We start from the raw sequence: 10,429 nt of genomic DNA, 5'->3' as shown, positions 1-10,429 counted from the left end.
CCTCCTGAGATGCCACAGCAGATGAGGAGGCAGGAAGGGACTGCAGGGAGCCAGACCTTGGAGGCAGAGGGCCTTGTACTCCTTCAAACTCATGAATTCAATCCCAAATATTTGTTGAGCTCCTCATGTGCTGGGAACTGTCCCAGACGCCAAGAGGAAAACCCACAGAAATCCCTGTCCTGTGGCACTCACCTTCTAGTGATGAGGCAGTGGGGACAGTGTTGGGGCCCAGTGTTGTTGCCCAGTCCTTTAATGCCCACCGTGTCCCATGCACCCCTAAGCCAGGCCCTCTGCTGAGAGCGTTTGCACCCACCTTTCTGGGGGTCTGCAGTGCTCTGTGAGTAAGGCACTGTTGTATGATTCCCATGTATTGAGGGTCCCAGGTGACGCCCCTGGCCAAAGGCTACCTGACCGATAGGGAGTGGCCAGATTCCAACCCAGCACTGCCTAACTGCAGAACCCCTCTCCTGCACTGTGCCAGCATCTTACCTGTGGCCTGGGGCAGATCCTACCCACCTCGCCCCTGTCCCGGCCTCAGTTTTCTGCTCTGTCAAGTGTGCAGTTGGAGCAGAGCCTTCCTCGGGCTACTTCTGACCCTGCCACGTCTGACCGGGTGAGACTCTGAGTGTTCTGGTAGGGGTTAGGGCGGCCTGTTCCCTGAGCCCAACTGCCACTCATTCCACCTGTGCTGACAAAGTGCCTACTGTGCGCCTCTGCCCAGCAGGGAGATACTCAGATGGGCACGACACCAGCCCTGCCTTCAGACTGTTCAGTCTTGGGGAACCAAAATGCTGTGACACACCTTGAATGTTGGCGGGAAGTGGCGCTGAGACCCATGAGAGTAGGGGGAGGGAGAGGGCGCTGCTCCCTGGGAAGGTGCCTGGAGGAGGGGCCTGGCAAAGATGGTCTTGGGACAAGGTGAGGTGGGGGAGCAGTGTCAGGGAGGAACTTGCCCGCTTTGGTAAAGGTTTGAAAGTGGGAACCATTGTTAAAAGGACAATGATTTGCCGGCTTAATCTGGAATTGAGGTTGGAGAGGCTGGCCAGCCTGAGAGCCACACCTTCCCTTTTGCTTGGCAGGTGAGCGTGTAAGGGGCGGGCAGACCTTCCCTCACCCCCTCCCCCAGCCACCCACAGCCTGGCACCCGAGAGGAAGCCCTGGCAGCTTTCAGAAAGCAGCTGGGTGGGACAGGAAGCTTCTGCCCTTACTGGCAGGCTTTTTTCCACTGTGCACAACTGAATGCGGAAAGAGAAGTGGCAGGAGGGCCAGGCCCCTCCCTGGGCAGGGCGCTATGCCCACGGGCACCCACCTGCACTCCCTTTCTATCCACCAGCTCTTCTGTGAGGCGGGTGTTCTCATTGTCCCTATTTCGCAGAGGGGGAGACTGAGGTTGGAAGAGCTGTAGTGATTTGACCAAAGCCACATGGCTTGTAAGAAGGCAGAGCCAAGATTCAAGCCCAGGTCCCTGCCCCGAAGCCAGCGTTAGGCCAGGGTGCATGGGGTGGAGTCAGTGAGGCGTCCTCTGGCCTTTCTTTCCACTTAGTTTAAAGTGGAAAGAAACACCTGGAGTTTGAAGGGGAGGAAAGGTTGAGAGGAGACCTGAGGGGTGTGTGTGTCGCTTGCCCTGGGGATGGGGTGTTTTAGGGCCTGCAGGTAGATATGAGTGCCGCAGGGCCCAATCCTGGGAGTGAAGCAGTGACAGAACTCAGTGGTCAGAGCAGTTTGCTGTACTGGGAGGCGAGGTGAGGGCGTCCTCATACCTGGAAATACAAAGTTCATGATCCCATTCTCCCTGGGAGGCCATGGGGACCCTTTGTTGGTGATAAGCTTACTGCTAGGTCTGGGCTGGGGGGGTTGTCAGTGGGTTCCACCAGTCCAGTACCTGATGGCAGTGCCTGTGGACAAAGCTTGTCCCACTTGTGAGTAGTACTGCCCAGGACACTAGTGCCCATTCTGTGCCCAGTCCCAGCAGGCTGGCCCTGCCATGACACACAGCCTTTGCTTTGCAGCAGTTGTCGGCTCAGGCCTGTGGTGCAGAGGGAAGCACTGTGTGTGTGTATGTGTGTGCGTGTTGGTGGGGAGGGGTCATCGAGCAGAGGAAAGCAGCACCTCTAATGCTCAGAAACTTTCGACCCTCTGAGTTAGGTCACTGACACAGCTCAGGCCTGGTGACTGCCTTGGGCCGTGGGACTACAGATGAGGAGACTGAGGCACAGGGAGATTAAGTGACTTGGCCAGAGGCATACAGCTAAGAAGTAGTAGATCTGGGATTGGAACCCTGGGACTGACTCCAGCAGTTAAGCTCTGAACCATTAGGGCTTCTGGCTGTAGCAGTGAGCTGGCTTTTATAAAGTGCTTTGTGTCCGTTATATTGTTTCTCCTCAGACCAGCTCTAGGGGAAAAGTAAGAATGTTGTTTCCATTTCACAGATGAGAACATGAGCTCAGAGAGGAGAAATAACTTGCTTTAATCAGTGGCTAACAGATGAGTGCCACCCCTTCCCACCAGCTGGGAGCTCCTTCAGGGGCAGGAGCACCTGGCTCAAAGCAGACCTCACCAAACGCAGTTTTGCATTTAAATGTGCAGGTGCTGCCCTGAGTGCTCCATCTGAGCTTCTCTTTTTCTCCCCAAGGTCTCTAGCAGGTGGGAATTACAGCTCCATTTCACAGACAGAGAAACTGAGACTCAGAGCTATAAGATGACTTGCCCAGAGTCACACAGCTGGAAAGGGGCAGAGCATGGCTGAGTCAGGCGGCAGGACTGGCCTGGATGAGGCGGGTCGCAAAGCTGGGAGGGCCTGGTAGAAAGGCTACAGCAAAGACTGACTGTACCAGCTGCCGGCGAGATGTAGAGAGCTGGACCGCTTGTGCGTGCTGGGGGACGCAAAACAGTACAGCCGTGCTGGAAAACGGTACAGCCGTGCTGGAAAACGATCTGGCACTTCTCTTCTAGAGTTCAGTGTAGATTTACCATTCAACTCAGCAATGGTGCTCTTGCCTGTCTAGAGAAATGAAAACCTATGGTGCTACAAAAACCCATACACAAATGTTTATAGCAGCTCTATTCATAATCCTCAAAAATGGGAAACAACCCAAATGTCCTTCCGTGAGTGAATGCATAAACAAGCTGGAACACCTCTTCCATGGAATAGTGCTCGGCAATAAACAGGAAAGGACTGTTGATTCACACAACAACTTGGGCGAATCTCAACAGGTTATGCTGAACGAAAGACGCCAGTCTCAAAGGTTATATACTTTACGATTCCATTTATGGAACATATTTGAAAAAACAAAAACAAAACTGTAGTGACAGAACAGGTCAGTGGTTGCCAGTGGTGAGGGGAGGATGTGACTGGGACAGCACCAGGGAGTTTTGGGGGTGCCGGAACTGCCCTGTGTCCTGATTTGGAGGTGGTGGCTGTGCATGCTAAAATTCATATACCTGCACAACAAAGAAAGGTCGTTTTTGCTGTATGTATGAAAACAAAAGGCCAGAGGATAGGTGGCAAATGGAAGGGCAAGGGCCGGGCCACATCTGACACGTCCTTTGCTGGGGGATGGGCGTGGGGCCGAGCTCTATGCTCTTGTCACCAGCGTCTTGCTGGCTCTCGTGGCAGCCCTGCCTGGCAGCGTGAGGGACACCACCGGGCTAATTATAGCTTCTATCTGGATTCCCACAAAGGGGGTGGCAGGAGGCTGAGGTATTGGGACAGCACCGGCCATCCAGGAGTGATGCGAGGAAAGGTCAGACCCTGGCTTCTATGGCAACACTGGGGGCGTGAGGCTGCCTTCAGGATCACCACCTGCCACGTCGCATTATCTGGAGTGTGTTGGGGGGGAGGGGGAAGGGTATAGCCACCCCCATTTTACAGATGAGGAACTAGGTCCAAGGAGCTTAGGGGGGCCATATGGCCTAGATGTGGCACTCGCTAAAGACCTGCAGTATTTGCTGTCATTTCCAAGCTGATATAAGTACCTTCCCAGTTTATCTATTTCAAAGCCACATTATTCACATACCCCACAGCTTGATTCTCTGTTCTGATGTTTATTTGTTTGGGTGCTTTATTTTGTTTTAAGACACTAGCAGGCTTGAAAATGGGAGGGGACAGTTCTGTGATCCTGGGGACACTTCCACACTCTGCCTCTGGCAGCTCTGGGGCTCAGAGGATGAGATGAGATTTGCCTGGGGCCACATCAGCACTAAGACGGCAGGGCCCCCTGGCTGAGGGACAGGCAACTTCTGAGCCTTGTCTGTAAATAGGGATAGTTTTCCTTGCCTTGCCAGAGGGTGTTTGCGAGTGTGAATGAGCTGCTGGAATACAGGAGGCGCCGGTGGGGCCCGTGGTGGGGTGGGGGCACTACTGTTCATCAGTAGGTCTTCTGCCAAACCTCCTGGAGCTTGGTTTCCTCATCTATAGGATGGGCGTAAACAGTACCCATCTTGCAGTGATTAAAGGAGCCCAGAGCCACTCCGGGCCGCCCCAAGCCTTTACGTCCTCTGCAGTCCTTTCCCATTTACACTCCTGTCTCCTCTGCATAGACTGTGTGCTGACTGCAGACCAGGACGGACACTTAGCTCATCTCTGCATCTCCATCACCCAGCGCAGTGCCTGGCACACAGTAGGTGCTCAAGATTTGGCCCGAGATGTTGCTGGGAGGAGATCGGGGCTTGGGAGCTGTGGAGGATTGTGGACGGACCTGGGGTGGGGGAAGGGACTGGGGGGCACCCACAGGGCGCTGCCAACACTCTTCCCATCCTTCCTTTGGTTCAGCTGGGTCCCGTGGTCACCCCTCCCCTCCCTTCAGTCCTGGCAAGTTTGAAGGAGGTCATCCAGGAGATAAGAGGAGGGAGAGAGGACTTACTGGGTAGCAGGGGTTATCTGGGCAGAACTTCAGTGGGGCCCCCAGGAAGCTTGGGATGTGGTCTCCATCCAGAGCTGTCGGTAAGGCTCCATCCAGCTTGGTCATATTAGGTGTGCCATGTCCACTTAGGCCAGATGGGCTTGCAGAGCTGGAAGGGCCTTAGGAGTATCTGCCCCAACCCATTTTACAGATGAGGAAGCTGAGGCCAGCTGGGGCTCCACCTGCTGCCCCAGCCTTATGGAGAGGCCTCTGCAGGCCCTGGGGTAAGGTCTGGCCTCGCCCTACTGACAGGACCCTTCCCCTGTGGTCTGGAAGCTGGGCAGGAACAGTGGCCTGAGGCCGGTGCCTCCCCTCAGCCCTTCTGCAGAGGCCAGGCTCAAGGACACGATGGCAGCCAAGCAGCCTCCACCTCTCATGAAGAAGCACAGCCAGACGGACCTCGTGAGCCGCCTGAAGACCCGGAAGATCCTCGGTGTGGGCGGGGAGGACGACGACGGGGAGGTGCACCGGTCCAAGGTGGGCTGCTGAGGAAGGGCCTTGAGGTTCCTGTGCCTGGGGGTCTGCCTCTGAGCACCAATTTGGGGGCAGGGACAGGTCTGGCCCACCATTTGGGGAGAAGAGTAGCTGAGGCCTATATAGCTACAGGGGCCCTCGGACTTAGCTCACTTCTCAAGAAACTTAATGGACATATCAGGGGAATAATAATAATGAAAACAGATCATTAGAATTAATTGAGGGCTTATTATGTGACAGGTATTGACCAACTACTTTATGAGCATTATTCAATCTTTCTGCTGCTAGCCTGGGAGACATAGATACAACTATTAACCCATTTTATAGTTGAGGAAACTGAGGCTCAGAGAAGTTAGGCAGTTTTCCCGAGGCCACACCAGTAAGTGGCGAAACCATGCTTCAGGTCTCATCTGCAGACCCATGAGCTTTCATTTGTGGCCACTATAACCCCGGTGTCAAGGGGAGGCCAGGAGAGCAGGCAGCCTCAGTGTGACCCAGACCCATGAGCTTTCATTTGTGGCCACTATAACCCCGGTGTCAAGGGGAGGCCAGGAGAGCGGGCAGACTCAGTGTGACCAAAGGGGAGGCCAGGAGAGCAGGCAGCCTCAGTGTGACCCTCCTAGCCAGGGGACCCTTTGGCTAAGAAGAGATACATAGGTGGGTCCCTGGGCATGCGTGGGGGCTCGGGGGTAGGGGGTTGCTGAGGATGTTGAGAGCTGTCCTCACCCCAGTGCCTCTGAACCCCCATGTCCACAGATCAGCCAGGTCTTGGGCAATGAAATCAAGTTTGCTGTTCGGGAGCCTTTGGGGCTCAGGTGAGCATTTACCTGAGTTTCTTTGGGTGCGGGAAGGATTGTGGGCGTGAGGGTGAGAAGCATAAGACCCCACCTCATTTGGCCTTGCCCCGGTGTGGTCTTGCCCTTGATTCCATCCCATCTCATCATCTCCCCACAAACCAACCATTCTGGGGCATCTGGGCTGGAAAGGGGAGGGTCCCCTGGGGCCTGGCTGTGACTGTCCTCTCCACGCCTCCTCAGGGTCTGGCAGTTTGTTTCTGCTGTGCTCTTCTCCGGCATTGCCATCATGGTGAGCCCCTGCCACTTCCCGGGCCCTTGCCCTGGGTGAGGCTTCCCCGGCCCTCTCCACCTTGCCCGGGCCCTGGCTGCCTCTCCCACACTGCCATCATGCTGAGGCCCCACCTGTCATGCTCTCTGACTGCCTCCATGGGTCTGGCTCCTGACACATCCTTGCCGTGCCCTGCCCTGGAACAGCCTACATTCTGTGGTCCTTGGCCCTTGCTCCTTGCCCCAGGAGCCCAGAGCCTTTATCCTGGCATGGAGAGGTAGCAGGGGCAATCAAGGTCCCCACCCTGGACTGCCACAAGGACCCTGCTCCTACTCCTGGGGAAGGAAGGAGATGTCCACGAGAGTCTCAACAGTGATGCCCCCCAACCCTAACCCAGACCTCTGAGCCCCCTCCCGCTGTTCACAGGCCCTCGCCTTCCCTGACCAGCTCTACGATGCAGTCTTTGATGGAGCCGAGGTGACCAGCAAGACCCCCATCCGCCTCTATGGTGGGGCCCTCCTCAGTGAGTATTGCTGGGGCAGACTCTGGAGGAGGTGATGAGCAGCTGGGGGACCCAACAGGGACTAAGAGAGGAACACTGGAAGCCTTCCTCCATGCTGGGGCTTCCCTTCCTTTCTCTGGCTGGGTGCTGCGGCCCCGCCTCCTTCTTCTGAAGAGTCTGTCCCTGCTGAGTGTGTGTTGCCATCTTGTGGTTATTGGTGGGATGCACTCAGTGGATTGGGACTCTTGTCTGCCACCATCTGGGACAAGCACTCAGTAATGCCTGATGTGTGTTAGTGCACTGCCCTGGGCATTGGAGTACAGAGATGAATGAGGCCCAGACCCTAGCCTCCAGGGTCTCACAGCCTAGAAGGGGAAGCAGAGTCTATGCAGTGTCTGCAAACCCCTCACTCCTGCTCCATCTTTATCCTCAGAGAATTTGAATCACTTCTGTTTCCTCTCTAATCTGAGTTGCATGCAGTGGCTGTTAGGAAGTTGAATTACAGTTTTGAAGGCTCAGCATAGGTAGTGTCCCTCCCCTCCTCTAAAGCATTCTATGGCTCCCTATTGCCTGCAGAATACAGTCCCAACTCCTCTGCCTGACACTGAGGGTCCTCTGTGGGATGGATCTAGCCTGCCTTCCCATGCCTCTCTCCCCTACATCCCATGGTGGGCCCTGAACTCCAGCCACACCTGGTGATGCCCACTCCCCAGTTTTAGATGACCTCTGTGACTTTGCACATGCAATTTCCCCAGTCTTGTGCCAATTGTTCTTGTTCAACCTTCAGGGGCAGCTCAAATACCTCTGGGGCAGGAGGTGGTGGAGGTTGGGCGGTACTTCATTCACACAGTGGGAGAGCTAGAGTTATGGAGTCGGGTTGCTGAAATAAAATGAGGACACCTCTGGTGACATATCTGGCACTTAGAGCCAGCAGATGCTGGACAAGCTGGGCCTGCTAGAGGTGGAGCCATGATTCTTCCACTAAAAAATTATGCTCCGTCCCTCTCCTCCTGGGGGGTTTCTTAGAGCAATTCCTTAATGGACTCAGGTTTTCTGTTTCCAGGAGCCCATTGGGAAAGAAGTCACAATTGTGGGGCCAGGTGACCCATAATTCCAAGACTCCATCAATGCAGAATCATCATGGCAGAACTGGATACAGGCAGGGGGCCCAGAGCTCAAGCTCCCATTTTACAGATGGAGAGACTGAGTCCCAGGGGAGGTGACTTGCCTGGTGTCCCAAGCAGCAGAGTTGAAGCTGGGGGGAATGGCACAGGGGACAGATTACTCTGATTTGAGGAGTGTGAGTAGGGGCCATGGAAGTGGAGGTCCAGGACCCTGGCTGTCTTGCAGCAGTGGCCAAAGGGAGGAGGAACAGGCTCTTCCCCTGCCCCGAGGGAATCAGGCTGTCCCATTCCCTGGTCCCCTCTTTGTCCCCCCCCCCCAGGCATCTCCCTAATCATGTGGAACGCCCTCTACACGGCTGAGAAGGTCATCATCCGATGGACTCTGCTCACTGAGGCCTGCTACTTCGGGGTCCAGTTCTTGGGTGAGTCCTGAGTGGACAGTGAGAGAGGCTGAGGGGGCTGCGGATGGGCAGCTCTGCCCCGGACCTTCCAGCTCTAGCCACTTAGGTTTGCAGGAAGTGATGAAAACCTGTCGGAGGGAGGTAGGGAGGGGACAGAGGGGTAGGGACTCAGGCAGCTGTGTTTCCCTGAGCCTGCACACCTGTGCACACACACCTAACACACCTGCGTCTTCCTGAATGCACAGCCTTGTACACTCCCCCCCACACACGTGCAGCCTCCCACACCCATTGCTCAGTTGTGCACCTGTGTAACAACACATGCTCAATCTTGCCCGCATGCTCTGCCCTGGCACCTGCTACATGGGGGATATCAGAACAGAAGTGTCTGTGGGGTTGGCAGGGGCACAGCTCAGGTCCTGCGCCTCCCAGCTGGCAGGACCCCTGGGCTCAGAACAAAGGCAGCGAGGCGGCCACCCCAGGGCTCCTGGCTCAGTGCCGCATCCCGTGGTGGGGGGTGAGGGCACCTCCCCTCCTCTGACCTCTGTCCCCTTCCCTGCCTTTCTCCCGCAGTGGTCACTGCCACGCTAGCTGAGACAGGCCTCATGTCCCTGGGGATCCTGTTGCTCCTGGCCAGCCGCCTCCTCTTTGTTGCCATCAGCATTTACTACTATTACCAAGTCGGCCGGAGACCTAAGAAAGTCTAGTCGCCCACTGGACCAGGGGACCCTGCCCTGCCCAGCCCTGCCCTGGGCTGGTAGCGGTGGCGGCCTCCCTTTCCTCCTGAGACCCCCAGATGCTGTGATCTCCTGGGCTTTCAGGTTTGAGATGCCGGTTTAGGGAGAGACAGGGGCCTCTGAACCCCTTTTCTTTACCCCACACCGTGACACCTCCTTTTCTTGGGTCTCGTGGCCTCTAGATCCCCTTGATAGACACTGTCTGAAGAGCTCTAGTCATGGGGGGATTGAGCTCAGTCAAGGTTCCAGCCTCTTCTGCCAGGAAGCTCTCCTTTCTTTTGAAAGAGGCTGTGGACCACTCCCCACCCTGCTCCCTGTACCTGCAGCCAACCTAGTGGCCAAGCAACTAAACTTGGCTTCCCTATATGTCTGGAAAACCTGGGAACTTGACCTGTGCCCTTATCCCTCCCACATGCAGGCCCCCTCTGCACCCCAAAGACACACACACAGACACACACACGCGTGCGCGCACACGCGCCTCCCACAGCCCAGCTGTGGGGGACAGGCCGGGTGGACTGTGCTGAGTCGGCACTTGCTCTTCTAGCCTTCCTGTGAGCTGGCAGCCCTGCCCCTCTTCCAGGGCTGTCACCACACCAGGCCCCAGGAAGCCCCTCAACTGGCGTGGGTTCAGAGTCTGCCAGCAGTCACAACCACTGCCCCCACCCCAACTAAGACAAATGGGCACGCAGCCCCGGATGGAGGCCACCCAAAAGTGATGGGGTTTGGAGATGAGGAAGGAAAGAAAATCTGTGGCATGTCCTTGTCCCTTGGCATGTCCTCCAAGGCCTGATGTCCACCTGGCTCAGCCCCTCCCCTCCAGGGTGCTGCCCTCTGGACCTCCAGCCTGGGCCGCCCTCAGGGCCTGGCTGAGTAGGACTGGGTGCCCCTTAAACTCAGCAGGGGAAATAAATAGCTCGGCAGGCCACCTGCTCTCATTTGCCCCTCCCCGGCTGATGCCCTGGAGAAGGTTGACGATGGGCTCCCTCGGAGCTGAAGTCCCCTGTCCCGCCCCTCCCCACAGGCCTGCCAGCCTGTGCTGTGCGCCTCACCTTCTCCTTACTCCGGACGCCCCCTTCCCTCCAGCACACAGGTGCTCACACCAGGAATGGCAGCCCCTGTGTCCTGGAGACAGATGTGGAGAGAGAAGAAGCCACAGGCCCTGAACTCGCTCCCCTTTTGGAATTGAAGGTGGAGTAGGTGGGGGTGAGTGAGGTGGGCATAGGTGCAG

The 10,429-nt window shown here is 56.3% G+C and overlaps 1 protein-coding gene across 2 annotated transcripts; it reads left to right on the top strand.

The window, feature by feature from the left end:
• Window positions 1-4,539: 4,539 nt before the first annotated feature.
• On the top strand, window positions 4,540-9,714 carry TP53I11 (tumor protein p53 inducible protein 11). 2 transcript variants are annotated; one of them, XM_008574631.1, is made up of 7 exons: window positions 4,540-4,619; window positions 5,219-5,378; window positions 6,132-6,190; window positions 6,413-6,461; window positions 6,867-6,963; window positions 8,387-8,488; window positions 9,038-9,713. In XM_008574631.1, exons 2-7 carry the CDS (start codon window positions 5,250-5,252, stop codon window positions 9,169-9,171), a joined length of 570 nt encoding a protein of 189 aa, XP_008572853.1. In that variant the 5' UTR covers window positions 4,540-4,619; window positions 5,219-5,249; the 3' UTR covers window positions 9,172-9,713. The 2 variants fall into 2 exon arrangements, with proteins under 2 accessions (XP_008572853.1, XP_008572854.1); XM_008574632.1 differs by having other exon boundaries at window positions 4,546-4,619; window positions 5,154-5,378; window positions 9,038-9,714.
• The last annotated feature ends 715 nt before the right edge of the window (window positions 9,715-10,429 follow it).

Source organism: Galeopterus variegatus, unplaced genomic scaffold (genome assembly GCF_000696425.1).
Source record: "Galeopterus variegatus unplaced genomic scaffold, G_variegatus-3.0.2 Scaffold1076, whole genome shotgun sequence".
In the NCBI taxonomy this organism is placed as follows: Eukaryota; Metazoa; Chordata; class Mammalia; order Dermoptera; family Cynocephalidae; genus Galeopterus; species Galeopterus variegatus.
This window is presented reverse-complemented; position numbering and strand designations above follow the sequence as displayed.